The sequence below is a fragment of the Microtus pennsylvanicus genome, chromosome 2 (genome assembly GCF_037038515.1).
Source record: "Microtus pennsylvanicus isolate mMicPen1 chromosome 2, mMicPen1.hap1, whole genome shotgun sequence".
Lineage (NCBI taxonomy): Eukaryota > Metazoa > Chordata > Mammalia > Rodentia > Cricetidae > Microtus > Microtus pennsylvanicus.
The window spans coordinates 8,918,847-8,945,266 of NC_134580.1; the positions used below are offsets into that span (position 1 = coordinate 8,918,847).

At 54.0% G+C, this 26,420-nt stretch overlaps 1 protein-coding gene across 3 annotated transcripts; it reads right to left on the reverse strand.

The window, feature by feature from the left end:
• Positions 1 to 1,179: 1,179 nt before the first annotated feature.
• Positions 1,180 to 25,823, reverse strand: Cyth4 (cytohesin 4). 3 transcript variants are annotated; one of them, XM_075959956.1, is made up of 14 exons: positions 25,723 to 25,823; positions 25,070 to 25,196; positions 19,254 to 19,336; positions 18,873 to 18,937; positions 17,734 to 17,800; positions 16,362 to 16,480; positions 15,422 to 15,502; positions 13,865 to 13,977; positions 12,208 to 12,371; positions 6,813 to 6,924; positions 4,736 to 4,812; positions 3,845 to 3,916; positions 3,324 to 3,478; positions 1,180 to 2,676 (listed from the first exon to the last, which is right to left on the reverse strand). In XM_075959956.1, exons 2-14 carry the CDS (start codon positions 25,086 to 25,088, stop codon positions 2,604 to 2,606), a joined length of 1,200 nt encoding a protein of 399 aa, XP_075816071.1. In that variant the 5' UTR covers positions 25,089 to 25,196; positions 25,723 to 25,823; the 3' UTR covers positions 1,180 to 2,603. The 3 variants fall into 3 exon arrangements, with proteins under 3 accessions (XP_075816071.1, XP_075816072.1, XP_075816070.1); XM_075959957.1 differs by having other exon boundaries at positions 12,208 to 12,356; positions 25,070 to 25,262; XM_075959955.1 differs by having other exon boundaries at positions 25,070 to 25,262.
• Between the last annotated feature and the right edge of the window lie 597 nt (positions 25,824 to 26,420).

The window sequence follows — 26,420 nt, forward strand, 5'->3', positions numbered from 1 at the left end:
CTACAAGAAGCTGAAAGGGATGATAGCCACCCTCCCCTAGCGAGATCTGGACCAGAGTTGGAGGGACCTCCCAACAAATGATGTGGTCCTGGGCCTTCACCTGTCCTTTGAAATATCTATCTTCTTGGTCTCAGAATCGCAGGGGCTGCCAGACCCTGGAACCTATTGATGCCGAGGCCTGGTGCTTTGTTGTTTTGTATTTAATCAAGTAGCTTCAGTCAAGCAACAATTATTATGAACCCGGTGTGTGCCAGGTGCTCAGCAAGCACTTAGTCACAGTCTGGCAGGATGAGGTGACTGTGTGTACAGGCCTGGATGCCTAGCCTAGGCACCCTCCTCTTGGACTGTTCGTCGGCCCGGCCCAGTTCTGCACTGACCCTGCACATGTCAGTCTGGACCCATCTCACCTGTCTCTCCCATTAGAATGGAGAAGAGCAGCAAGTATTCTTAAATGCTGAGCCATCGCTCCAGCCCCCAGACGTGAACTCGTTTTGAGGGCAAGGATGTGACTATGGTCACAGGGCTCTTTGGACCCCCCGGCTTTGCTACAGAGATCTTGGTACACAGTAGCTACTCAGTACATGGGCAAAAAGAAAAAAAGAACAGGCAAGTTGAGCTAGTTCAGCCGCAGGGATCCTCAAGGAAGGCGCTAATGATGGGATTTTAGGCAGGGGCTGTGTGAGGGAGGTAAGAGGTGGCCTTAGGACTCGGGAGCGCTGGATCATGAGCTCAGGTGGCAGGGATTCTGGCTTGGCCTGCCAGTGCCTGGGACAGGGCCCGGCACAGCAGGGACATTATATAAACATCTGTGGGAAGACAGTCAGCAAAGGTTACACAACCCTGCCCACACTGGTCCCTGAACTGGCCTGTACTTTCATCCCCCCAGAGGCAGGGGGATCAGTACCTGTCTTCCGTGTCAGCTCTTCAATCTGTAGACAGCGCTGCCTTTTGGAAAATTCTATCTTTCCTTGGCCATAGCAGAATTAACTCAGCCTAGCCCCTTACCCTGCCCCGAAGAAGCCCAGAGAAAGCCCAAATCCTGGGGGAACTTCTGCCCAGCCTGGCACCTCCCCCAGCGTCCTGAAAATAAGGTTCTAGGGACCCCTGGGTGCTCACTCTTCCTGGATGGGGGGGAGGACCAGGGAGGGGTCAGCGATGACAGACACAATTGCAGAAGGACAGCTTTATGCCCATGAGTTGGATCATGAGCTTTATTCATGCTTCTAAGTGTCAGGACAGGAAATAAACTGATGACCCCGCCCCCACCACCTTGATGCTGGGGAAGAAGCTGAGGATGGGAGGGAGGCAGGGGGACAACGAAGGTCCCACAGCCTTTGTGCCAGAGGCAGAGGAATACTTTAGGGTCCTTTAACTCCTAAATGGGGGCATCTGAGGTGGGCTCAGCTCAAGCCCCCAGTTGACCAGCAAGGGCTCTGTCTGCTGGTGCCCCAGCTCCCAGGCGTGTGCCCATCAGAGACAAGGAGTCTCACCCCTCCCGCCACACACACCCTGTGGGAAGTATGCACGTGTGGGCTGCTTCGGGGGATGAGGCAGCCTGGCCACCTGCTGCTCCTGCTCAGAGCCCAGGCTGGCCCAGAGCAGAGGAAGCCCCATTTTTTGCAACTTTGCTGAGGAGTTTTCCCTGGATGGGGCGTTCCTCAAACACGTGCTCTGGGTAAGAAGCCTCCTCCAGGTGAGGGCTCCGTGGGGACACAGGGGCCTGCTGCGCATGGAAAGCTGGTTTTGTTCTGGCAGGAGGCAGGAACAAGGGCCTAGTCTGTAACCCCTCATTACCCTAGCTCTGCTGGCCAGGCATCTAGTAATGGTGCCATGGGCAAGAGTCTGTTCAAGTGTGAGTCCCCTGCTACCAGCTGGCAGCCCTCCTGGTGGGTATAGCCTACAGCGTTTCCTTCTCTCCCATTTCTCTCAGCTGTAGCTCAGATCTGCCAGCCACAGATACTGCTACTGCCTAGAGGATCTCCCTTGTGCCTCTTCTCATGTCAAAGGCCTTGAGAATGGTGACAGTGGTGTCCTCAGAACCTTCCAGCACAGTCTGTCTGGTTCAGTCACCTGGTGTCCCAGCTCCCCCGGAAGTCAAGCTAACCAAAGGCCAAGATGTTTCCTGTCCAAACCCTGAATTTCTGTAAGACCCAGAGAAGGCTGTGATTCAGCAGAAGGGTGTGTCTGAAGCTCCAGGCTTGGATTTGGGTGTAGGCTGATACCTGGTGTTGTCAGGGAGAGCCTGGCCCAATTGAGGGGTGGGATGCCTCTGAACTGGAAGCTTCCAGGGAATCCATGGTCCTCCTGACACAGAGGGAGAGGGTGGGACACACCGGTAGTGTGCTCTGGGCTAGTTCATCTCCCCATCTTTACCCTGGGCTGCAGCAGTCCAGGGTGGAGCCTCAGAGGTTCTTCCTGGCTCGCAGCCCTGGTATCAGGGGCTTCCCTGTGAGCTCTGTGCCATCCAAGGTTCTGCATCCCCCATAGCCAGTTCCAGTGATGAGGAGGGGTAGGTTTGTGAGCAGGATCAGGTGCAGTGGGTGAGAGGTGTGTCTCCAGATACCACAGGTCCTACCGGCTTGCCAGAGCCACCTCTTAGAAGCTCACTGCTTACTGGCAATCTTCTTTTTCCGAGCAGACAACAGATCATAGAAGGGGACACGGGTGATGCTGGCCCTAGGGATATGGAAGGAAATGAGACTTCAAGGTTGGCTGGAGCGTAGGACCTCTGGACTTGTGGTTTGGGGTGTGTGATTCCCATAGAGGTGATGGCTCACCCTGCTGCACCGGAAAGGCCAGGGACTGATGTAGAGAAATCCTGCTCTAATAACATTGTCCCTTAGGCAGGCCCAGCAAGAGCAAGACCTCAAGTTTGGAGGTGAGAGCCCAGCAGAGACTCCCCTCAAGGCTACTTTTCTGGCTCCTTTAGAGAACCAGGAAAAGCAAGAGAGCTAGTGTTGAAGTCAGCTGGGCCCCTCACTGTGTGGCCCTGAGCAAGGCTCTGCCATCTCTGCGCCTCTGATAGGACATGGTCTTTGTTCAGTGGCTACACCCGTCTTCTAGCTGACAGGTCTACCACTTGCCCAAATCTCCCCTCTGACTGAGCTCCTAGCAAGGACCACGTGCCGGGGCCTCCCACTGTGCCCACGAAGTTGGCATCTTTCTTCTTTTCCCTAGGCGTGACATGGAGACTAGGGCAAGAACTCGCCCACCAAAGGCCAATAGGAGGGAGACCTGGCGTTTGCTTCTTTACAGACAAGGAAAGAAGACCCCGAAGAGGCAGGAAGGTGACAGGAAGTGTTCAGTGTCCTGGCTGCCCTCACCTGATGGCCTCGATCCACTGGTCGCGCTCCTCGGCATTGGCGGCTGAGATGCGGTAGGACTCATGCTTCCCCTCCACCACCTTGCCGTCCCCGTCAGTCTTGCATGCCTTTATCTTCTGGCCCCGGCAGCTGGGGTTGTATAACTCCAGGCAGAACTGTGGGAGGTGCCAGGTAAGGGCAAGGTTGGGGGACAGGGCTAGGCCACCCCTGGGGGGTGGGGGACCACAGAGGCAAGAGCAGCACTCCTACGGAATGCCCTTCCCCAACCGCTCAGGGGGAGAGGACACCAGGCACCTACTATATACCAGGCTCCCTAGAATCAGAAAAGAGCTGTGACTTAAGAGTCCCCCAGTTAGTGCCAAAGTCCAGCCCCACAAGACAACTGAGGCTCGCCGCTAAAATGACACTGACCGTCCTGCTTCCAAATCTCCAGGAGCGACCCTACAGAATAGCCCCGCCTTGTGGAGGGCACCTTGTGGGCACCTTCCCCCTGTACTGGAAATCCCCAGAAGGACTCTCACCGGCTTCTTGGGGTCATCCACCTTCTGCACAGAGAGGTTCTCCAGAGGAATGATCCCCCGAGGCTCCTTGTCCTGAGGAAATGACGTCAAGGACGGAATATGTGAGCTTGGGGCCTCCCCAGACCATCTCTCCAGACTACCCAGCCACAGATGAACACAGCACAAGAGGCACAAGAGCCCTGTTTGGGATCTGGGAGATTAAACATTTTTTTCATTTTTATTGTATGTGTATGGATGTTTAGCCTGAATGCATGCATGTGTGTCACATGTGTGCAGTGCCCACAATGACCAGAAGAGGGCATCAGATTCCCCCCTACCCGGAGATTGGAATTACAGACAGTTGTGAGCTGCCATGTAGGTGCTGGGAATTGAACTCAGGTCCTCTGGAAGAGAAGCCAGTGTTCTTAACTGCTGAGTCATCTCTCCAGCTCATTTATTTGTTTGTTTATTTATTTATCTAGTGATCTATTTATTTTCTAAAAAAGAGTCTTGTGTAGCTCAGGTTAGCCTTGAACATGTTAGGACCCTCCTGTCTCTGCCTTCTCAGTGCGGCAATTATGGGTATGAGACCCCATGCCTAACCTTTAGGTGATATATCCATCTTTGAACAAGTATTTTTTTTTCAGTGCTAGGATTTGACCAGGGCCTCACATGTGTTAGGCCCATGCTCTAACCCTGACCTACAGCCCCAGCCCAGGAAATGCAACTTTAAGTGAGTGCTCCCTCTTGCCCAGCCCCTCCTCCTCTTTGTCCCTCAGTCCCCTCATCTGGGAAATGGGAGTAGAGAGGAGCTCAGCACTCTGAAATAGCCTGGCACTCTCAGGTGGTGGCAAGAGCTGGAGGGCCTGTCGTGGCTGGTTGTGTTCCAGTCCCACCTTCCCCCACACTCACAGTGGTGAACTCAAAGTAGTAGAGGCAGTTGTCCGTGAGGATGAACCAGCGTCGCTTCCATGTCTTCACACGGCCGCCTGAAAGAAGCCGGCAGTGCAGTAGGTCAATCTTCCTTCTCCTGGGCTATAGAGCACGCACCCCCCATTCCCCGAGCCTCCAGATCCATCCTTTCTACACTCTAAGTGTTAGTGGCTCCCGTCACCCCATTTACTCGTATTTGGGTTCTCAGAGATTAGATAGAGGGGACAGTGGCACTGTCCCCTGCTCTCCCAGGTCGCTGTCACCTGACCCCCACCGGAAGCCACCCAGACCTAGGCTTGCTTTATGTGATTATGGTGCTTAGCATTGACTGTCAGGGTGACAGGCTCTAGAACCATCTGGAAGTAAGCCTCAGAGCCTGTCTGTTAGGAAGTTTCTAGATTGAGTCAGCTGAAGTGGGAAGACACACTTTCAATGTAGGCAGCACCATCCCAGGGGCTGGGGTCCCAAACTGCCGTCATCGCTCCGTGCTTCCTGACTGTGCACACGATGTGATCAGCCACCTCAAGTTCCTGCCAGGAGGAGCTCTTCCCTCAGAGCCAAATGCACCATTCCCTGTCTAAGCTGATTTTGTTAGGTGTGTTGCTGCAGCCCTGGAAACAGTAGCTGACACAGCATTCTAGCGTTGATTCACCAGGCATGGGAAAAAATGAGGAAGTGAATCCCTGTGGCCGTCCAGAAGGAGGAGGGCCAATGGCGATCCCATTTTTATAGATGAGGAAACCAAGGCTAGGAAAAGCTAGGCCATGTGTCCATGTCCTGTCCATTCAAAGTCCAGTGCCACTGCCCTGGAGCCCAAGCTCTCAGCCATGCTGCTATGTGGCTGGTACTCTCTGGGTCACTGTCTCCACTGTCCAGCTTCAGACGGATGCTGAAGAGTGGCTTGTGGGGTCGGCCATGAGGCTCTGGTGTCCTGCTGCTGACCGGCTTTGTGACTTGGAGGTACTTTGGGGGGCCAGAAGCTAGTGTCTGGGGCAGCATAGGAGGCCCTGAGGCCTGTAGGAGGAGAGACTGGGGTACGGTGACGGACAGAAGGCTTGGGGGGGCATCTGGGATGAGGGTGAGTCTGCCATAGTCTAGGCACACGGTAAGTGATGGAGGCTGCCTAGATGAGGCCCTTCCCCCAACATGAGGCATTTTTTCCTCAGCAGTTCCTGGCTGCCTGGTCCTGCTGGGGAGGCTCCTGCGAGTATTCCTGGAGGAGGCAGGGCTGGCTGCTTCCCTCAACTGCTGCACTTCCCATGGCCCTTTGTCTGAGCTGCATCCCATCTCCCCCTCCTCTTACTTCAGGGACATCCAGCCCTCTGCTGCCCCAAATGTGACACTTGCTGGCTGTGCGGCCTTGAGAAGTCGCCCTAACCTTGCCGAGTCTTGGCTTCCCGAGAATGGCCACCCAAAGGTCAGGCTGTTGGAGGACCAGCATCTTATGTTCAGTAGTCCTGCTAGGCTACTAGTCTGCTAGACTTTTCTCTCCATCCCTCTGGGAGGAAACAGAGATGTCCATGGAGCCCCTGTCTCTCACTGCTCCCTTACATCCAGCCTCCCCCACTACCTGCACCCCAAGACAGAAGGATGGGAAGAGGGTAGGTGTTTTTATGTGTGTATGGGTGGGTGAGCATATAGATGGATGAAGGGATGATGGGCAGGTGAATGAATGGATGGGTGGATAAAAGGTGTGTGGGATAGGTAGATGGGTAGGTGGAAGGATGGATGAGTGGATGGACGAATGGGTGGAGGGGTGGGTGGATGGATGGATACATAAGTGTATAGCTGGGTAGACGATGAGACAGGTAGGTAGACAGATGAGAGGCTGGCTAGGTGGATGGATGAGTAGGAAGATGAGAAGATGGGCAGGGCAATGGGCGGGGAGCTGGATGACTGGGAGGGTGGTGAGAGGAAAGGTAGAATGGGCAAGCAGACTGCTGGGCCGGGGGTCAGGGAACAGAGTGCTGCACAGGTCCCCTCTTGAGGTATATGTGCGTGTGTCAGCCACATGTGTGCAAGTGAGCCTATCAGAGTGTGTGCACAGAGGTCTTACCCAGCTTGAGTAGCCAGCCTTCACGGTCAGGATTGAAGAAGGTATGGGTGAGGTCACCGCCGTCATCCTCAGGGATGGAGAAGGGCTCACTCTTGATGCTGTCAAAGAGGTTCTGTCCAGGAAGACAGGAAAGATGGGTTCAGTCCACTGGGTTTGGGGGCTGGGCCGCCTGGCCTGGGTGGCCTTGTGAAAGCCTTCCCTGTCCCTCAGGTGCTCTCCTTTGCACTGGCCACACCCAGACCTTTGTGTCCCCTCCCCTCCGTGTTGCCTCAGGGCAGAGTGAACAAGGTGGATGCCTTAGGTTGGCACATGGGGACAGACACATATACCCACCCTCCCCGGGCACAATAGCTGGAGTAGGGACTACTTCAGGCAGTGCTCATGATGGGAGATGCCCCTCTTCTACTTAGGTAGACAGTAGAACCTTCTAGATAACACATGCTGGGTGAAGATAGGTGAGACCCTGGGGAGGAGGGAATTAACAGCTTCAGGCCCAGAGGCCCAGCAGGGGAGGTCTATAGTGGGGTGCTGACCATAGTTTCTATCCAGGATGGTCTCTGGTTACAGGGATTGGGATGGAGAGGGCCCCCCAAGAGCTGACTTCAGTCCTTCATAGATGACCATAAAAAGCTGCTTAAATATACAAGGAATGACCCTGGAAGGTGATGCACTCTCTGTCAGGGAAAGTATGCAAGCCAGAGATAAGATGGCTCCTACCCTAGGGAAAGGTGTGGGTGCAGACCCCCCAGAGTGTTTTGAACCTTCTTGGGGTGCTGGTCTCCTCCAGTGCTGGGACTGGACTTCTAACATTCTAACTTGCTCCTGCTTGTTAAAGCCAGAAGGCAGTGTGCAGCCATTACCTCTCAATGCATCTGGCTTTGCAGTGATGTTTCCTAGGACTGTATGGATGATTTCACAGCTTGACGTATATATGGGTGGGTGGGTATGTAGATGGATGGGTTGGCAGATGAATGAATGCCTGACTCTCACTATTTACTGCCATCCTGTCCTTTGACCAGGGGTCGTGGAGAAGACCTAATGCTAGTTTTCCTGAGTCTATGGAGTTGGGGCTGGAGCACCCTCCAGCTAAGCCTTTAACGTCCCCTCTCGATCTCACTGTGGTGTGGGGGTGAGAGAAAAGTGGGGACCAGCTTCTTTTGGGCTGGGGTGGAGGGGGAGCGTGTGGTTGCGGGGGTAGCAGGCTTTGCCTTAGGAATCCCCAGGTGGCTGACTGGTACAATGAGTATCTGAGACAGGAAGGCCTGAGCAGTAGCTGAGCTGCCAGCTTAGACAAGTATTAGGGAGGCCTGAGGAGGCGTCGGGGTGGCAGACAGGGCCTCAGCCTCTGCTAAACCCACAGGGGTACCTGGAAGTTTCTGTGGTCACAGTATCATGGTGCATACGAAACAGCAACACCCCCATACTTCCTGTGTCTTGAAAACACCCTGAAGTCATTGTCACCGAACAAACCACTGCATAGAGACCTCTCGGGGCCCTGGGTGTACAGCACGGCCCATTTCCCTGGGCTCTGGGGCCCTGTCCTAGGATCCCCTCTCCTCTCTTTCTGTCTAAGTTGGTCAGTGAATTGGGTACCCTCTTTCATCCCCAGGTTCCAGGAAAGGACAGTCACTTCCCTTTGGCTGTTTAGAGCCTTTCTCTTGTGTGCTATAGAAACCAATTTAGATAGAGACACATGACCCCAACCAGTCAACAGGACTTACTTCCAGGGGTTTAGTTTTGCAGGGAGAAGCTAGTAGCCTGGACCTACTTGGGTATCTTTGCAGTAGCCAGGATCTAAGAGATAACCACTGTGCAGGACCGAGCTCCCAGATCTAGCCACACCCAAAGCCAACAGTCTAAAGGCAAAGGGATCCCTGTTCTTTTTAGTGATATTAGTTGTGATTCTTCCATCCAGTGTGGCAGGACAGAAAGGCGTGAAGAAAGAGACATTGAAATTTACATATGATGGACCAGCAAGATGGGTTAGTGGGTGGAGACGCCGCTAAGCCTAATGACCCGAGTTGGAGTCTTTGGAGGGAGAGAACCGACTCCCGCAAGTCGTCCTATGTATGACCTTCACATGTGTACCGTGGCAACAGGTAAGGGACAGAACACATAGAAGAACCCCCATCTCCAAACGCTGGAGAAGGTGTGAGGAACCCCAAAGGGACTCCAAAGGATGAGGACCCGTGGCCGGCAGCTCATGACTCTCAGTTCTGTCTCAGCTCTCCAGCCCTCCTCCTTTCTCAGAATGCTTTTTTCTTCCTTAATAAACCCGATCTCTCCCATTATCCTTGTATCCCTGGCCCAGTTCTTTGCTCCAGGACACAAGAGCCTGGAAATCAGTGGATATGCCTTGTGGATTCAGGTCCTCCTCTGTGACAGGGGAGGTAGCATGCTCAGGTCCTCTGTCCTCGAGATGCTACCTTCTAGTTTCTGCAGGAGGCAGAGCTCCAGAGTCAGCCAGCAGCTGGGACTCTCTTATTACAAACACGAAGCCTCAGCTCAACTACCTCCAGTGGTGCCCTGTGGCTTTAGCTGGACCCTGGGAATGGGGGGACACAATAGCAGCATGCCTAGGACACGGCCTGCTCTGACAGGGAGGCCCAGAATGGCCCAGGGAGGAGCTGGGGTTCATTCCCTCTTTAAGTACTTTTAAGTACTGTGTCCCAGCCTGCCTGTCCTCTGTAGCCACAATACATCTCTCATAGTCTATCCTACAAGGACACCCTCAGGGGCTGTGTGACCTTGGGGTGACCTCTTGGGATATATATCTGTGTAAATTTACTTCTGCCTCTTGGTGCACTTTAATGCATTTTGGAGCTTCCTAGGTCCATGGAGAACTCACTTCTGCAACGGGATAATATGCAAACGGGTTCTGGCTTCTAAAATATTCAAATGAAGCCAGGGAGAAGGTGAGAGGATCCTGGGTCCATGTGGCTGCCTATGAAAACCTGGGATTGTTCTTAGAGCAGGCCTGGGCACTCTATGACAGAGCTGGGGGAGATTCTGGTCCACCAGCCACTCCCCATGCTATCCCTGCTTGAGGGCTTCCAGAGTCCAGCTCCCAGCTGAAAGACAGGCAGCCAGCTGGCTGAAGCTCTGCTTGGCTCTGCTCTTTGCCTGGCTTTGTGTTGCTGACCAGGGCACGGGGCCCTTCCCAGGCCTCCTGGGCAGGGCGGAAGCTACATGGAGATGACCGAGTAGGCCACCTGCAAGGAATCCCAGCCTGAGGACATGAGGAGGGAACGATGCGGGGGAAGGCTCTCTGGGTGGAAGGTAGGAATGGGCGGTCAGCGGGAGGCCTTGCACGTTCAGGGCACATGTCAGACGCATGCTGTTTCCACCCCCAAGTGTGATGAAATGCCTGTATTTATAGCCTGCTCTCAGGCTGATTTTGTTTGTTTGATTTTTTGTTTTTGTTTTTGTATTTTTCTCTTTGTTTTTTGACTTCTTTTTTTACTTATTTGCTTTGAGATGGCATCTTCTGTATCCCAGGCTAGCCTCAAACTCGCTGTGTAACCAAGGATGCCTTTGAACTCCTGATCCTCCTGCCTCCTCCATGCTGGGATTATAGAGTGTGCTACAAAGCCTGTTTTTATACTGGGGACTGAACCCAGGGCCTTGTGTATGCTTGGCAAGGATTTTACCAGCTGAGCCGCAATGCCAGCACATTCTGAATTATTCTTTCTGATGACACGGGCTGCCTTTATGTCTGGGTTTAAACAGGGTAGACCCTACCCTTAATGTTAAAAAAAAAAAAAAGACTGCTTACAGCAACTGTGATTCAGGTTGATCACCCCACTCTCAGAGGGAACAGTGGACTGAACCCCAGGGAACCACCCAAGGCTACTCAGCAGGCGATAGGGGAGATGGGGCTGCTCAGAGCTCTGGTGGTGCTGTAGCAATCCTTATACGCAGAGTGGCTCCTGCAGGATCCGTGTTCTGTGGGTTGAGGGGATGGCTCTGATCTGGGGCTGTGTCCTTGCTCACCTCGCTGATGACTTTGATCCTGGGGAGACTTCGGTGCTCTGGGTACCAGGGTGCCTCTCCTTGTTGAACGGTATGACTGATTCTCACCAGGCCAAGCATCTGGTGTTGCCAACCATTGGCTTCCCTGTGTTTCTGAGGCTGGCCTTCGCTCACATCTACTGCATCTCAGGGGATCACACTGGATGCTGACCCTTCCCAGCTAAACCCTGCTTTCTCCTTCCGGAATGCCCTTGCCCTGCTCCTCTGGGAAGACTCTTGTACTGGCTGGTTTTGTGTGTCAACTTGACACAAGTTAGAGTCACCAGAGAGAAAGGAGCCTCAGTTGAAGAAATGCCTCCATGATATCCAGCTGTAAGACATTTTCTCAATTGTTGATTAATGGGGGAGGGCCCAAGCCATAGTGGGTGGTGCCCATCCCTGGTCTAGTGGTCCTGGGTTCTATAGAAAGCAGGCTGAGCAAGTCATGTGAAGCAAGCCAGTAAGCAGCAGCCCTCCACTGCTTCTGCATCAGCTCCTGCCTCCAGGTTCCTGCCCTGCTTGACTTCCTGTCCTGGCTTCCTGTAGTGATGAACAGCAATGCGGAAGTGTAAGCCAAATAATAAACCCTTTCCTCCCCAACTTGCTTTCTGGTCATGGTGTTCAGTTGCATCAATAGAAACTCTAAGACAATCTTATCCGGGTGTCTATGCCCAGTGCGGAAGTCACCTGCTCTGGCCAAGTTTCTGGGGTGACACCTTTGCCTGTCCCCCAAGATCTCTCTGTAGCAAAGCTCCCACAGTCAGCATGAATGACATCAGTGAACTTAGGGAGCTGATTGCTGATGCAATTTATGTGTAGATCCCTTCCCATTAAACCTCCGATTTGGTCTAGGCAGGACCAGCATAGAGTCATCCTGGGTCCCTGTGCCCAGAACAGAGTTTGGTGCGGTGTAGTGAGATGGGGTGTTGGGATAATGGAACACGAGGCTTGGGCTTAGCCTTGCTGTAGAGCTAGTGGGGATTGTGAGAGACTGACTGTCTTCCTCTGAGGACCCCAGCCAAGCATTTTCTCCTTCTGACTTGCAGAGACTCTGGGATTCTGACCTTAGGAGGCACTGTCCCCTTTTATTGGGAGGGGGCAGCTCAGGATGGATCCTAAGGCCTGTGCATGCTTTTGAACCTCACTCCCGGCCCGAAGTATCATTTGGGGGGTAGTATGAATAGCGCTTGGCCAGAGTTCCCCAAATTCTGTATAGGAGGACTTCCTGGAGTCCACCTGCAGCTATCCTTGTAGAGATGAGGCCATGTTGAGGAGGCCCACCTCCCAACAGCGACTAGCCTGGCGGACCCTCATGCCCTCCGCCTTGGCTCTGCCTCGGAGGGGTGCGACTCCCAGAGGACCAGTAAGATGGTAGTGTTCTCACCCTCAGCTGCTCCTCGGGCAGGTCGCTGCCATTGTTGATGCCGCGGTTCATGGACACGAAGCGCTCGAAGGGCGGTCTGTCCCGGACGTTGGGGTTGTGTAGGCCAGTGTTGAGCATGATGACCGAGAAAGACAGCACGTAGCAGGTGTCTGTGGAACCTAGCACTGGTCACCGTCCGGGCCCAGGTTACCGTCCCCTCCTCTGTCCCAGTCCTAGCAAGGCCCTGAAGGTTCACCGTGTCCCTGGCTGACGTTGGCAGACATTCAGGGCCCAGCCTCCCCCTCCCACCCTTGCAAACTTCAGCTGCAGCTTCTGCAGCTCTGCTCCCCTGTGGCTACGCCCTCCTTCCCTTCAGATCCAGCTTGCCATCAGCTGCAGCCCTTCCAGGCCCGCCCACTCTGTTCTCTGCCTCCTGGGAACGGGAGCTCATTGTTAGCTGCCCTGCTAGTTAGTAGCTTGTTCTGAGCTGCCTGGTGGGTCACGCTGCCAGCAGCCTGCCCCATAGGCCAGACCACAGGCTTGGGGGTGTGGCTGCCGTTCTGGGCCTGAGGGGGCCAGTCCCAACCCCTTGACCTTCAGCCTGCTCATGTGACTCTTGAAAGCTGCTGTTATAGGAAGCGATGATTCTCCCTCCCACAGCCGTGGTCCCGAAGTATGCTCAGCTCTCAGCACCCCCAGGCCTATCCTGGGAGACAGATGCGACTACACCTCCATCTTAAAGACGAGACACTGAGGCACAAGGACGGCAAGTCATATGCTCCAGGTCACACAGTGACAAACTGATTGGCTGATTAAAATGCCTTCCATTCTACCCAGACTGATTGACTGAGGGTCTCACTTGAAACCCAGCTGGCCTTGAACTGGCAGCGATCCTCCTGCCTCAGCCTCCCTAATGCTGATGTTAGAGATGGATGCCCCCACCCCTGGAAGTTGCAGATAATCGTGGGTTTAGGTGTGTGAAACCTGCAGGCAAGCAAATGCCAGTTCTTAGGTTGTGGCCAAGTGTGGCAGAAGCTCCAGGGGCTTCTGCCCTCCGCACAGCAGAAAGGGAACAGTCTGCCCTGGGACAAGTTGCTTCTTGTCAGACTCTGAGTCACGCTTCACCAGGGACAATCTGCTGCTGAGCTTAGAGAATGATGTTGGGATCTGATGCTCCTGACAAGAGGATCCAAAGGCCCTGTGCGTATAAAAGTGCTGCGAAAACCGGAACCTTCTCTATTGCTGTGTAGTAGCTCCAGAGCCAAAAGAAGAGGCACAGCCAGTTGGCTGTGGTGGCCCCTCCCTCATCCTGTCCCTCTCCCAATATGTGGTTACCCTTGGAGACGGGGGTGACTGAGCCTGCTGGTCACTTGCTCTGCTCTTTGCCCCTTATTTGCCCTTCCAAGGATGCACTGGGTCCTTTAAGTGAGACATGAAAATGTTTCCCTTATCGTAAGTTCCTAGAGAACTCCTAGTTATCCTTGAGAGCCTCACCCAGACCAGCCTTCCCCTGCGAAGCCTTCCTGTACTCCACACTCCCACATGCTGGTCTGTCTTTCCCTGCTGCCTCTCCCCAGGCTCATGCTCTAGGCAGGCATGGAGTCCGTGCCCAGTGAGGGTTTAGTAAGGACCTGAACTAATGGCTAATGTGTTTAGAGAAAATGAGGAGCTTTGTCACCTGTGGACCGGAAGACACCTGGATTGCAGAGGCAGTAGCGAGCAGCAAAGGCCTCCATCATGCGGTCAATCTTTTGGGCCTCACCAGGTAACCGGAAGCTCCACAGGAACTGCCTAGGGAGACAGGGCCATGGTCAGTGAAGCAGATGGGGCTCTCAGTGATACCAGGCAGTGCCTTGCCTCTGCCCCTGCAAATGGGAACCTCCTCTAGGTTCCAACACAGGGAAGGTGGGTTTGGATGTGAAGGGGCCAGGAGCACAGGAGGACATGGAGTCACACTTCTTACAGAGACTTGGGGTAGAGCAACAGGCTCTGGCTGTGGGGCCCTGGGCAGCGACTCTCCTAGATGGGTCTCCCTGTCCTGGGACCTAATCTTCCCCCAGTTCTGGAAGCTTGTGATTTGGTGCCAGCTAAGTTTTCTTGTCTCCACAGGTCAATTAAAATCTGCTCAGCAAAAGCTTATTGAATGAGTTAAAGAATGAATGAATGCATGAATGGCTAGAGATGAGTGCTTCCTAAACTCTTCCTCCAGGAAGCCATACTCTCTGGATGGATGCTAGTGACCTCTTCATTCAAAGCCCAGATCAAATGACTCTCTTGGAAGCAGACATCCAAGCCTTCTCAGCAGCAGCTTTAAGACTCCCTAAGAGTTCGAGGCCAGCCTGGTCTACAGAGCTAGTTTCGGGACAGGCACCAAAGCTACAGAGAAACCCTGTCTAGAACCCCCCCCCCCCAAAAAAGAAAGACTCCCTAAACAACCTGAAGTTTTACTAAGACTTAACAACTGACTCGTGGAAGTGACCAGCAATGGCTGGTGACAAGTCCTTCCTCATTTAGTCCTTCTGCCTTCTGGATTTGGTACTGTTTTGACTCAGGGAATCTGCCTTCATTTTCCTATTCTGCATTTTGTTTTCTTTCTTTCTTTTTTCTTTTCTTTTCTTTTTTATTTTTATTTTATTTTATTTTATTTTTGGTTTTTCGAGACAGGGTTTCTCTGTGGCTTTGGAGCCTGTCCTGGAACTCACTCTGTAGACCAGGCTGGTCTCGAACTCACAGAGATCCGCCTGCCTCTGCCTCCCGAGTGCTGGGATTAAAGGCGTGCGCCACCATCGCCTGGCTTCTTTTCTTTTTTAAAGAGAGGGTAGCCCAGGTTAGCCTGGAACCCACTACGTAGCACAGGTTGGCCTGGAGCTCACAGCAATCTTCCTGCCTCAGACTTCCCAGTGCCTTGATTACAGATGTGAAACACCACACCCAGCTGTGAGGTTTCTTGTTTGTGCCTTGCCCTGGGTCACACGGGGAACGAGGACCCACGGATGTGAAAACACAAATAGAGGTAAGCATTGGGCAATCACAAGTCATAGCAGCCACGCTCTGCACGGAGCTGGGCGCAGGTATGTACCTGTGCTGGTCTAAAAAGTGCTAGAACGCAGTACTGGAGTCCCCAGATGGCTGGGAGGAAAGGCGGTTGCAAGTCTCTCAGGCCTTAATAATGGTGGCAGAGCAATGAGAGGCAGCTGCCCTGGGCTGGATCCCCACCCCCACCCCTACCACTCACCTGAGGGCCTGAACGAGGTTGAGATTGGCAAACTCATGGCAGTCCACAAAGGCCTGTAGGACCTGCAAGTTAATGGGGTCCCTGGAGGGGGACAGGAGAAGGGGGAACACTTGTCAGCTTGCACACATACAATCAGCCCTGGGTGACGGTAAGCTCTGGGTTTGGACCTCTTGGGCCTCTTAGTCAGGTTCTCCCTTGGTCACTTCCTGCCTGGTGACCCTGCTCACGTTTCTTCATCCGAGTTTCCTCATCAGCTACAGGAAAAGCAGGGTTCTCTGTTTCCTTCCTCTCCCCCCAGCTCTCAGGTCAGGAACCTGTGTGCCACGTCACCCAGAAAGTGTGGGAAAAGGGCTGGTGACTCCTGAGCCTCCTCACCTGTGGCCTAGCCCTTCTGCCAGTCAGGTGCTCCTGTCCAGAGCCTCCACGGATCCCCCTGCCTCATCCTCTTCCTTCCTTCCTCCCTCACACTCCTTCATTCTCTTCAGCCTGCTGTGAGATGAGCCGCTCTGCCCTAGGGCCTCTGCTTTGACTGCTCTCACTGCCTGGAATCTTCCAGTGTGCATTGCCCCCACCTCCACGTGAACAGAAACCAGAGCTCCAGCTCAGAACCCTCCCGTCTTTGCCTCTTTTCTGCCTTCCGTGTACAGGACAGAGCTCATTTCTGTCCCTCTCTCTTGCAGGAAGTTCCTGTCCCTGAAGACAGGCGCTTGACCATCTCCTCTATTCTATATTCTCTATTCTATCTCCTCTATAGCTGCCATTCTGAAGGGAGCTCAGATCACAGGAGACGCAAACAGCATGCTGAATGAATGAATGGTCCAGCCTGGGAGCCAGTGCTCATTTCAAGTCCTAAGCATGATGGCTTTCTTTCCAAGCACCCCAAGTGGCACTTCCACCCACACACCCCCACTTTCCTGCTCCCTGTGTGGGGTCCTCTTACTTTTCCCCCAAGTAGGTGCCAATGGCTGTCTTGTTGAGGCCGTCACCCTTGTACAGGAACTGGGCGATATCCTGGACACCAGAGGTCAGCAGCTTGTGCTCAATGAGATACTGGATGCCCTGGAGGTGACACAGAGACCATGTGTGCCCCAATAGCATAGGTCCCTGGCTCCCCGGGGAGGAGGGGTGCCCTAGAGCTGCCTTTGGAAGGTGGTGACCTCCCCATCTCTGGAGCTGTGCTAAGTGACACATGTTTGTGCCATGTGCTTCTCAGGGTCCCTCCAGCCTGGCGTGCTTAGACTACAGCCTCCCGCGGTTGCCGGGAGTCGCAGTGCCAAGATTCGGTGATTCAGCCTCTCCTTTATTTCCTCCAAGTTCATATTATTTCAAATAGTTTCATTTCATCACACTAGCAGTCGGTGCCCATTCTGTAAAAGTCACACAAACCAGCTAAATCAGAAGGGGAGGAGATGGTACAGACCCCACCTGGGAGGTAGCCAGCTTCCATGGCAATGACCTTCACGCCCCTTCTCTAGGAGATGGGAGGGCATACCCTTGCCTCTTGTCACCTTGAAGCTAGCTTTGCTCATATGATAGGCTTTTGAGCCCCTCTCATTGCTGCCCAGGCTCAAAGAGTCATCCTCCACCATGTGTGGAGGACATGGGGTAGTTTCTGGTGTTTGGCTCCTTGTGTCCCTGCTGCTCCTAGAGGGAAGGCTGACAGAGCTGGGAACATATGTGCGTGTCTGTATGAGGGCCAGTAAGGGGAGCAGTGGTCCAGGGCTGTGCCAGGGGACTGTGTGCAGCTGAGTAGTCTTAGCCAGAGCTTGGCATTCCCTGTGGCTGCCTGGACCCTTGCCCTGGTTCAGTGTGTGGCTTCCTTCTGTGCCTGCCCCTTCTGGAGAGCGAGCCCATGGCTACCTGGCAGAGGGAAGGGCTGCAGGCTGGCTCTGAGATCATGAGCAACCAAGCTTTAGAATGTGTTTCTGTAGCCGGGGCTTGGAAGACATGCTAGGGACAGAGTTTGCCATCTAAGGGCCTCACTGCTCAAGCCTGTTCCAGAGGAGGGCATAGGGCCAGGGAAGAAAGGGAATGGGTCCAAGTTGGGGGGGACTTCACAGCCTCCCATTTTGGGGCTACAGTGCTGTGCAATGGACAGAGACAAGCCTCAGTTGGGGACCAAAGTCTTGGCCCCGAGGGGTTCTCAGCTGTCTGCTCTATTGGGTGGGTTGTGGGATCAGCTGCAAAGGTACCCAAAAGGCAGCCTCCTCCTCTAGCTCTGCTGTGCACATTGGTGAGGCCCATGTCCCCCTCCTTTGGCCATCCAGATGCCCACTTCGGTGGGATCCATGTCCTCTCCCCTGGATGTGTACCTTGGCAGGGTCCATGTTGAATTTCTTCCTCCCAATACACATCTCCTTCTCTTTCTGCGCCATCCGGCTGTGAACAGGGAGATACAAGCATGGTGGCTCCAGATGCTGCTGTCCCCCACAAGACCTCAGGGGACCTTCCTCGGGAAGGTCAACATGCCTTTGGAACTCGACATGTAGCCCCAGCCCCTTAGTCTGGACCACCTGGGAGAGCAAGAACGGGGTGGGGGGCATCGAGGGGTGGGGCTGCAAGCAGAGCTCATTGGGGAGGATGCAGAAGGCTGGGGAATGATGGGACCAGCGAGAATGTGGGCCCCAGAGGCTGCTTCCAAGCATAAGTCTTGTTATACTCTGGGACCTGGCCACTAGAGGCGAGTCGCTTCATCCCTCTCAGGCCTCAGTTTCCTTCTCTGTAAGAACCGTCTGCTGCCGTCACCCAGGGGATGTGTATGTGCATACATGCATGGGCATGGGCACGAGATGGTGGAGAGGCAGAGGCCTCGCGGGTGGGGCAGGGAACCGGCAAACCATGTGTAGTTCTTTAGTTCAGTGTCCTAGAGTTCTAGTGGGCGTGTCCAGCCCACTGGCCGCGCCTGGCTACATTTGGCCCTGGAGAGCTATGAACATCCCCCAACACAAAGGTAAACTTACTTAAAACACTGAGGGTTTTTATTTTCCAGTTTGTAGCTGAAATGATGTTGTGTTGGTTTTACAGTGTTGAGAGCCTGTGGTCTAGGAGACTGTGTGAGAACCTAACCTCCTTATACAAATGGGGAAACTGAGGCCCAGGGAGACAGCCCTGTCCTAGGACAAAGAGCCAGCAGGAGCCATCCTGTGTGAGGGAAGAGGGACTTGGGGATGGGGGAGAAGTAGAGCCTACTCCAGGTCAGGTTTCTGGTCCCCAGGTACCAGCGTTCCTTCACCCTCATCCAAGGGGATGTTTCTTTGCTCATTTGGTTCCAGCTGCCCTGATCAATAATGTGATTGTATGGGGAGGTGGGGTGCAGGCAGAGAGGATGGAGGTCACTTGGGAGTCGGTGGGGAGTGTCTCAGACAGTCTCGATGGAGCTGTGGTACCGTCCATGGCACATGGGGACTGAGGTGTACCCGGGAACTGTCTTCCCACAGGCTGGGCCCCTCACCTCTCCTCGGTGCTCTCGAAGCAGTCAATCTGAGCGAACACGTCTGCGATTTCATCCTTCAGCTTCTGTGGACACACATGCGAGGGGTGGCCCGGAGGTCAGGATGGCCCTGCAGCTCCCACTCTGCCTGGGGTTCAGGCCTCTCCCTTTGTGCCTCACTCAACCCTCTCGGATCCTCTCCTTCCTGTCCCCTTTCCCCTTGAGAGCAGGAGCTCAATGGCTCTGTGTGCCCTTGTCCCTCCACCGGCCCTCGCCTCAGGAGTGGGAGTCCCTGTGACCTCACTTGACGTGTGTGTGCATGTGCGTGTGAGCGTGAACATGTATGAGTCTGTTGAGTGTGAGGGTGTGTGGGTCTATGAATGTGAGCACGTGTGCACACACCTGGATGTCTTCCAGTAGTTGCTTCCGGTGCCATTTGATCTGCTGTAGTTCCTTGGCCTCCCCACTGCTGAGCTCGGCGAGATCTGAGGAGAGAGGAGGATCATTTGGTTCTGCATCCCAGGGCTCCTCCTGGGAAGATCCATGGCGTTGGAGCTAGTATGACACTTGCTGTTACCCCTGGGGCCTGACTGGATGCTACCAGCACTGACAGGCATTCTTGGTCATCCCTGCCCAGATAGGATATGTCTCCCTCATAATTCCCCACTTATGTAGCCCTACTTCTCCACCAAAATTCCTTTCACTCCCTGAAGAAATATTTCCCATGGCCATTGTGGGGTCACCAGGCCCCACCTAGCTGCAAGGGAGGCTGGCAAACTAGCTTTATGGGATTTTCCTGTTGTCCTGACTTTGTAACAAGGGAAACAGAATGGGGGGGCATTAATTTCTGCTCTCAGACACTGTGACTCAGAAAAGAGAAATAAAATGACTAAGGTTGCACAGGGGCAAAGCCACGAAGCCTGCCGGGACCCTGGATTGGACAGGCTTCTAATCTTGTGCTATCCTACTGACCCCCAAAACAAAGTGAGACCCGTGGTCCTGGAGCTAGTATGACCCTGACCCTCCCACCAGGACAATGCTTCCCATTCTATCTACCACACTCTAGTCAGAACCTCCACAGAGCCAGGCATGGCAGTTCACACTTGTGGTCATGACATTAGGAAGCTGAGGCAGGAAGATTACAAGTTTGATGCCAGTCTGGGTTATAAGGTGAGACTCAGTCTCAAAAAAGAAAAGGAAAATGCAAACCATGGCCAACAATGTGGGCAATGTGGGCAGCTAAGGAGCTCCAGGCCTTCCTAGAAAGACCACGAGGAAGATCTTGGTCAGGGCACCTGGTCACCACTTCCTATAGTTCAGGAAGAGAGGGCACCCCTGAATTCCTGGCAGCAGTGACTAGTGGAAGCCAAGGCCAAGAGAAAGGACAGTAGAAAGATGGGGGCACAAGTTGGGAGAAGACATGGGTAATTTTATGGAGGAAGGTGGGCATGGAGTTACAGGGTCACCAGCAGGCGGGCAGGCAGGAAGGGCATGAAAACACACCACCACTAATGACCTAGTCACTTAGTTCACCAGCCTCCTACTGGGCCACCTTGGTTCTGGCACATTGAAGGAAGTAGCCACATGGTGTGGCAGGAAGCTGGACTCCTTCCTGGGTGCCTTGACTACCACCCATCAATGTCCAACCAAGCAACAGCGGACTCTGGCCCTGTGCCACGATTTCTTCGGAAGGTCCATGGACTTGAATGTTTGCTTTAGCAAAGACTATTCAGTGTTTTATTTTTATTTTTGTATTGCTAAGGATAGAACGAAAGGCTTTGAACATGCCAGACAGATTCTCGACCCCTGAGCCCCATCCTGGTCTGCCATTCATGTTGGCTGGAGTCCACAGAGGCTCAGGCACACATGGGTAGCTCCGCTCCTTTCCCCAAGGGCTTTCACACACCACGGGACCATGTGAAACCAAAGAGCCTCTTTTGCAGCAAAGGTCGCATGCAGTGGGACCTGCTTGTCCCCACACTTATCACCACCAAGGCCTGCTGGTGACAAGAATGGGGCAGCCTCATGACGGTGCAGCGGAGAAGGTCCCCTCCAGGATGCTTGTCGCCCCTCTCCGTGACACATGCAGCTGGTTGCAGGGCTCCTTAGGCAAGAGTGCTGCCCTGGTAGGCTTGACAGAGCTTTCTTTTTATCCCTAAAAGGCTAGAGGTCTTGTTCCAGGCGGGCCAGAGAAGAGTATGACACAGTCTCATTGAAATCTTAGCTCCCGAACAGCCAAGGAAACCAATCCTTGGGATTTTTTTTAAAGGGGGTTGTTTTCTGTTTAAGACACAGAAACTCAGGAAGATGAGGTGACATATCCCAGGTCACGCAGTTGGGAAGAGGCAGTGTGGGATTCCAGCAGGGTTACAGACACATAGCTCTGCCCAGGTCAGGCAGGTGTGTGTGTGTGTGTGTGTGTGTGTATGTGTGTGTGCATGCATATGCACGTGCATATCTGTGTTGGGGAGTGAATGAGCATGTGTGCCGACCTGCACAGAGACACTTTCTATCTTCCTTCTTTGAGACAGCGTCTCTCACAAACCCACACTGGCTGGCCAGCAAGCACCGCCTGGGTCCCAAACAACTCTGAGAATTCCCGTCCACTCAACCTCTTCCTGAGCTTTTGGGGTGCATCTCAACCTCAAGCACCTTGATACCACCTCTGTCTAGCCCTTGACTCCCCCTGCCCCAATAACCAGGTCCTGTCAGTCTTCTGTTTCCATGGCCTCTACCATCATCCGATTCCCGAGGTGGAAGCTGGGCTTTCCAATGCCACCATGCCCCGCTCTGCGTGCCAGCTCTGGGTGCTCCCCAAGCCTGCTCTTCAATTGAGGACCCACTGTATGCCTTCTTCTATCTCTCAATCCCCACTGTTCTGCAGAAGGGGTTTCTAACTTCCTCCTATGTATGATACTCTTGGGGTTCAATGGCCTCCCTCAGTTGGCACAGCTGGATGGTGACAGGGCTGGGATTCATATTCCACCCACCTGGGGCTGGAACCGCCAACCCTCCTGTAACCTTGCGAAACCCATAAGCCTGGGTGTCCCGACCTTGTGCCAATCGCAACAGCGTGAAAATGATGAAGATGCAGGAATGAGCCTGCAGCAGGACCTCCTTTGAGGGAAACTGAGGCATGGGAGGGGTTGGAAATAGATACAAGGAACTAGGATTCCTAGGGGAGTGGGCAGTGCAGGGGCAGTGAGGGGTGGCCTGAACCTTGCCCTCTCAGCCATACTCAGGCTCTGTGGTGGCAAAGGATTCAGGGACCCTCTGAGGAAACTGTCCCCTTTCCCCAAGTCTTGTCTCCAGTGAGTTTCAGCTGTTCAAGTACATCTGAACCACAATCTCTGGGCTGCTGCCCCAACACAGGCCATGTGGGCCACAAGGACCCTCTGACTTTTTATCAGGCCACTCATCAAAACACAGAGCCCACCGCCCCCCAATTCCAGATCTAAGGATCTAAGATCGGGGGTAATGTAGACACTGCCAGACAGGGGCCTCTGATGTGACCCACCAAGGGTGGGTTTCAGGCACTGGTCAGAGTCCTGGGAGAGGCTGTTTTGAAGCAGTACAAACACTAGAAACATACAGACATATCACCATAGGATGAGTATCCGATCCTCCCATGGTGCTCCCCAGCCTCCGCCACCCTTCTCCCCTGTGTGCCCTGCTTTCTGTGCTCCCAGCCTCCCACCACTCTTCACCCCTGCCCACTCTACCTTCTGTGCTCCCAGCCTCCCATCACCCTTCACCCCTACCTGCCCTGCTTTCTGTGCTCCCAGCCTCCGTCACCCTTCTCCCCTGTGTGCCCTGCTTACTGTGCTCCTAGCCTCCCATCACCCTTCACCCCTACCTGCCCTGCTTTCTGTGCTCCCAGCCTCCCATCACCCTTCACCCCTACCTGCCCTGCTTTCTGTGCTCCCAGCCTCCCACCACCCTTCACCCCTGCCCACTCTACCTTCTGTGCTCCCAGCCTCCCATCACCCTTCACCCCTGCCCACTCTACCTTCTGTGCTCCCAGCCTCCTGTAACCCTTCACCCTTGCTTGCTCTGTCTTCTGTGAACCAGTCTCAGGTCAGTGAGTGCCCGATGCCCACTGCCCTGAAGCCACCACCCCAGCTCCTCGCCACTTCCCCCTTGTCCTTCCTCTTTTCCATCATATTTTTAGTGTCTGCAACCCTGCTTCCAGGACAGCTGGCTCCACTTCCCCTTGTCGGTGGAGGGGTACCATGGGCATACAGGGAGGGTGCTCCTGAGGGGCTTGGGTTGAGGGGTATCAAACGGGGGGCACTAGTGCAGCTTCCTCTCCCTGCCAGAGGCCTCTAGATTCAGGCCACCTGCCCTCATCTGCTCACCGCAGGCCTTCATCAGGCAGGGCTTTCTCATGTTCAGGGCTCACCTTCTTGTAGGCCCTGAGGGAGGGATTTGACTTGCTTCCCTTCATGACAGGTCCACAACAGGAGCCGGGGGAGAGAGTCCTTGTCACCATCCTATCCATAAACATCACAAGGAAACCAAGGCCTGCTGAGGGAAGAGGCCCAGCCCTGGCGCTTGCGGGGCAGATTTTCTCATTCTCAGAGGCGGGCAGGGCCGGGAGGACAAAGGGTCAGCCATTCACAGACAGTGAGTCTGAGGGGAGTCCCCCGCCACTGTAGAACTCTGTGGGACCTGCTCTGGGAAACAGAACGACCGCCCCCTTCCCAGAGGCCTCCTCCAGGAAGTCCCCAGCCCCTTCTCTCACTCTGCCCATTTGTGCCAGGTCAGGTATAGGTCAGAGTCCCCTTTCTGTCCGCCCAACACCCTTGAATGCCGTGAAGCGCATCACAGGGCTGTTGGTAAAATGAATGAGAAAAGGAATGAACCAAAAGACAAACCAATTCACGGAAACCCCAAATCCTCCACAGATTGGCCTTGTCCGTTTCTGTATCTAGACCGGCCTGAATGGCATCCCAGCCTTTTGCAGCCCCTGTCTAAGACGGGCCCTTCTTTTAGGCTCTTCTTGTTTATTGGCCTTATGACCTGAGCCTAGCCAGTACGCACCCTTAGCTCCCCTCTGGGAGCCTCAGGTTCCTTATCTGCACCAAGTGTGGACTGTCCTGTCACCTCATTATGTCAGGACCCCAGTGAGTAAAGGACTCTGAATGACCTGGGCGGAGCCTGCCTGTCACCCGGTGTCCCTTTGCCTTCTCTGAGGGACTGGACGCACCTTCTCCTCTCCCACAAAACCCCAGAGAGGCGGCAAGAGCCGTGGGCAAGGTGACCAGAGCCATGTTCTCTCACAGTCTCGTGTATCTGGTCCATAAATGAATGGCTGTCGGAAGAGCCTGATGGGTCCCCAGCACTAGGCCTAGACTCTGGGGACGCCCAGTGCCTGTGGGTGGGGCCAGGCTGTTCAGGGCTTAGGCGTTAGGTTTCATTTGGAGAAAGGCATGGGTCTGGGCCAGTTCAGAGTCACATAGCCCAGCTCAGATAGCCACTGCCGTCCCTCAGAAGCCAGAGCTCCGGGGGGACTTTCTGAGGCTCCTTCCATAGCCCTGGTCTCTGCCCCTCAAGAACCACATTAGCTTGTCCCACCTGTTACCAACTCTACAGCCTCTCCTTCTTTTCTCTCCCTCAGACCCAGCACCCTGGCTACTGAGTAAATGATGCCTACTGCATTAGGGCCTCACTGTCCGCATTACTCCTCCGGGCCGTGTCCCCAGACTCCATCAAAGGCCACCAGACCCAAGAGCAGAAAATGTGCTGCAGGCCCTTGCACCATCCAGACACATCTCACCACCAACAGCATCCACCTTCACCAGAGGTCATTCTGTCCAGCTGCCCCTGGGCCCTCGCAGAAGCTCTTCCCTCTGCCTGAACACTCTTGCTCAGAACACCTAAGACCCCTCTCTGTGCTCAAGATGTGTCCCCTCGAGGCCTATACAGTGCCCTCTTCCCTATACTGTGTCCTCCTGTCTCGTTCTTCACCCCCTCTTGTTATATTACCCTCCATCCCGGAGCTGACCCAGGAGGTCAGCGACCACTCAGATCTCTGTGGGACCCAGGGACCAGCAGCCAAGCCTGGTCTCCAATCTGCACACAGGGTTTGATGTTTGGGACTGGTTAAAACCAGTTTTACTTATGTGCTCTCCGGGGCCCTCCCTGCAAGGCTACCACTGCTTCCCTGTTCTGCAGGAGGAAATGCTGAGGCCCATGGCTGGGCCCCGTTCACTTACCTGCATGACACAGGTCCATTCTGAAGCCCTGGGCGGTCCAGCTGTTTGTCTTGCTAGCTCAGCTGCTGCTCTGGTGGGTGGCCGACAGGGCTGGTCACAGCACCTTCCTGCCCGCCCCGCCCAGACCCTGTGGGAGGAAGCCAGCCTTGGCCACAGGGGTCTGTGCGCAGGCTCCTGACACAGCACACACTTCCTAAAGACATTTGCATTTCGCCAGTTAGCTGGGACCCTGGCATCTGAGTACTAAAGAAAGTGGAGTAGTGGAAGACAGACAGACCTGGGGCTGGGACCTGGTAAACAAACACGCACGCACACACACACACACATAGACACATACACACACCTGCACACGCACACACACACAAAAGCACACACACGCACACACGTGCACACACACACACATGCATTCAGCCACAGGGGAAGAAGGAGCTGAAGCTAGATCTTCTCTGGGGATGAATGGACTTTTACCCAGCAACCTCCCTATATACAAGCCAAAGGATGTCCCGTTTCTAGGGTCCTCCCTGAATTCCTCATCAATTCTCACCCGAGAAAAGACAAATTCATTCAGCTCCCTCCCTCCAAAGACATGCGGCCCCTCCCCATCTCATGAAGTATCTAATTTCCCTTTCTCCCCAGGCTGCTGGGAAACTCACCATCAAATCTGTTCAGTTCTTCCGTGTGACTTTGAGGCCAGATTCAGTTGTCTGACTCTCGGCTCCTCCACTTGGGACTCATGTGACTTTGGGCTCGCCGCTGTGCATCTGCCTTGAGTTTCACTTTGCTTGTCTGTGAAGGGAGTGGCCACACTCAGTCTTGGGAACCTAGCAAGGGCAGTGTGCAGTTCTTGGGACACAGTAGGTGCTCAAGAAATGCTTCCCTTTTGGGCTTTAGTTTCTTCCCCCCATTGTTGATGGAAATTCACAACTTCATTGCTTAGCTCTTTTCTGGCATGTTGGTTCAAATCCTAGAGGGAAAGGGGGTGGCACAAGGAAATGTTCATCAGCTGAATGCTCACTCCTTAGAGTTCAAGTCACGTCTGGGCTTACTCTGTGAACTAGGATCTCTCCAGATGGGAGGAGGATGGGAGTGTCCAAGTGAGGATGAATGAATGAATGAATGAACCGACTGAGGGGAGGTATTGCGGAAGATACAGAGCCCACAGGCACTTCCTTCCTGGAGCAATACACTTCTCTGACCTAGTGGTCTAGGCCTGTCATCCTGGCTTCTTGGGAGATTGAGGCAGAGGTTTGAAATATCAAGGCTGATTCAGGCAGCTTAGTGAAAACCTATCTTAAAATAAGAAGCAAAAAGAGGGTTAGGGGCCATAGCTCATGGGCAGAGAACCTGTCTA

Bases quoted from the DNA above. Each gene is read 5' to 3' on its own strand.
- Cyth4 (XM_075959956.1), bottom strand. The intron at 12,372-13,864 runs GTGACAAAGCTC...GACGGTGACCAG, and splicing joins AGGTGTCTTCCGGTCCACAG to TGCTAGGTTCCACAGACACC. The intron at 3,917-4,735 runs GTGAGTGTGGGG...TCATTTCCTCAG, and splicing joins ACTACTTTGAGTTCACCACT to GACAAGGAGCCTCGGGGGAT.